Raw genomic sequence first — 2,626 nt, forward strand, 5'->3', positions numbered from 1 at the left:
TCTGGTTCCGGCAGAAGAGAAATACTCTCGATGAACTCATCAACGCCATCTAATATGTCATTTGCACAAAGCTGCAACAAAGGTTAGAAGATCTAGGTCTAGAGAAGTCAGTGGAAATGATCATCATGTTTGGTTAGAATTCTAATTTAAAAATGGGAATCACAAAGGAGAGAGATGTTGGCCAAAAACTGATACAATCAAAACAGGTTTTACCCATCACCAACTCTCCCTATAGTCAGGAGAATAGAGTCTTATTCTACTTTGGAGATTTTTCATCCTGTCCATAGTTTATGCAAGGCCTCAGTAAACATTTTAAATTCCAAGCCTTGATGGAGTTATTCAGCTAATTCCAAACCAAAACTATCATAACCTTCAAAGCATTTGGAGCAAATGTTACTTTTCGGAAAAAACAGATTTGAAAGGCAGTAAGGTGATAATAATTGACCAAAATACTCAGGAGTGACTTAGTACTAAGCAATGCTGCAAATTTTACCCAGCATTTTCTATCCACTCTGTACAGAGCGCTGTGGGGAAGTCAATACAAGTGAGACATGGTTCCAACCTCAAGAAATGTAGCCACCGAATGAGAAGACAGAACCCTGTGATGACGCAGAGCAAAGCGAGTGCCAATCAGCAGTTCATATCAGGTACCACTGTGGTTCATATAAGAAACATGCCATCTACAGGGCAAAAGCTGGAAAAGGCTTCATAGAACAAGTGTCACTGATGGATGTAGAAGGCTCTGAACATTGCAGAGTACAAGGAAAGTCCCTCTCATTTTCAAACAGCTGAGATGGTCTAGCTGGACCACACTGTGCCAAGACTTCCTAAACCATTTAAAAGAAGAGAATGAAATGAAGCCCACGGCCACTTATTCAGTATGCTACCACATCCTCTTATACCAGGTCAAGAGAAAAACAGGCATTCAGAGGTTTTTCAGCCCTAAACTGCTGAAAACCAAAAGCGGCTCTTGAAAACCTCAAAGCTTCAGTGTGGCGTATGTGAGCCACTTGGCAACCGGCAAGTATGTATTTAATGTTTCTATCATGTATCCTCTAACTTCCATAAATACCAAATCTTGTATTTTTTAAAAATTTCTAGTGCATCCAGTTACAGTTCTCCACAATAGCAATGAATACGTACCCTCTGCATCTGGGAATCCACCCGCCACATTCTCAAGGTCTGATCCCGTGACCACGTAACCAGTTGGTAGTCCTTGGACCCTAGAAATCACCAAATAAAAACCCCGGGAATTTTTTTGGCTTCAGCATCAATTTTGCTACACGTTACAATGGAGTAAGATTCATTCATTCATTCATTCATCAATCCACTCAACAAATATTTATTGAACATCTCCTATATGCCGGGTACTGTTCTAGGCACTAGGACTATAGTACATATACGACGATCTGTCTTTAAAGATCTCATATTCCAATGGTAGAAAGAGACAAACAAATATGTAATAAAATATTCAGTAGCGACAGTGATATAAAAAATAACACAGGCTTGGAGGACAGAGACTGATAGGAGAGCTATTTTTGGACAGGACTCCCTGAGGAAGTCACATTCGAGCAGAAACTTAAATGAAGTGAAATAATAACTGGCAAATTAGCAGGTGAAGAGTGATGCTGGGGTTTAATGGCACATTAAACTTTCACCTCCACAAATGTTCTTCTTTTACATGCTCCAGAGGAGCTGGGGATGAATACAATTCTTGTAAAATGAACTGTTTTAAATGCATCATGACATCTTACTGTTGAAAAGAATTTTTTGGTAAAGAGATGCATGCATCTCTTTATAAAATGAATAATCAATATTCAATGTTCTGAGCTGACTGAATTATATTTTCACATATTAGGTCTGGTCGGAGGGCAATTATTCTGGAAAGGTTCAGAATGCTTTATGAAAGAGCTTTATGAAAGATCAGGACATTTCTGGGTAATTATATAGTACCTAAAATCTCCTTCATGGCCATCTTCAGAGAGCAAAGAATTTAAAAGTAATTTCATCCAATTCCCTTGTTTTACAGATGGGGAAACTGAATCAACAGAGGACACGGTCTGTCGAAGCTAATAAGAGTGACTGAGAGACGAAAGTTCCTTCTCTGTGTCACTGCCTTCAATCAGTGTTTTAATATATCCCTGTGCACACCAAATAAGATAAAAGCTATACTGAACTACTGCCTGTTATGAGTGCCTGTTATAAGTTCCATACCTAATAAGGCAGAAGCTGTTATGTGACTCATGTTCATGTCAACAATTTTCTGACTCCCCATCTGGCCTCTTTTCACGTCCTTGACTTTGAAGAAAAGTGATGCCTAATTCCTTTCTAAACCCAACTCCTCTACCTGTGCCTTCAGCCCAGTCCCTCTCATTTTCAAACGGCCTTTGCTTTCCTATATACTTACCTCCTTTCTTGCATATTCTCCTTGCCTTCAAATAGAAGGGGCAGCAGCCTCTGCCCATCAAACTAGTCTCCTCCCTGCCTGTGAAAGCAACCTCATTCACAAAACCAGTTCCTGCTGCCTCTGGTTGGCTACTTTGCAATCTGGCTTCGACCCTCAATCAGCTTCTGGAACACCTCTCTTCCCTTCAGCAATACCTGAAACCAACGACTGCCACTTCCC

The 2,626-nt window shown here is 40.2% G+C and overlaps 1 protein-coding gene across 5 annotated transcripts in view; it reads right to left on the minus strand.

The window, feature by feature from the left end:
- The window catches only part of WDR59 (WD repeat domain 59), a 73,616-nt gene that overhangs the window by 33,981 nt on the left and 37,009 nt on the right, over positions 1–2,626 (minus strand). For all 5 annotated transcript variants that reach the window (XR_002777161.1, XM_023523138.1, XM_011379924.2 and 2 more), the window contains one exon: positions 1,144–1,223. Coding sequence is in view for 4 of the 5 variants with exons in the window: in XM_023523138.1 (XP_023378906.1) it covers positions 1,144–1,223 (80 nt within the window). In the remaining variant the exon portion in view is untranslated. The remainder of the gene's footprint in view (positions 1–1,143; positions 1,224–2,626) is intronic.

Source organism: Pteropus vampyrus, unplaced genomic scaffold, assembly GCF_000151845.1.
Source record: "Pteropus vampyrus isolate Shadow unplaced genomic scaffold, Pvam_2.0 Scaffold379, whole genome shotgun sequence".
Lineage (NCBI taxonomy): Eukaryota > Metazoa > Chordata > Mammalia > Chiroptera > Pteropodidae > Pteropus > Pteropus vampyrus.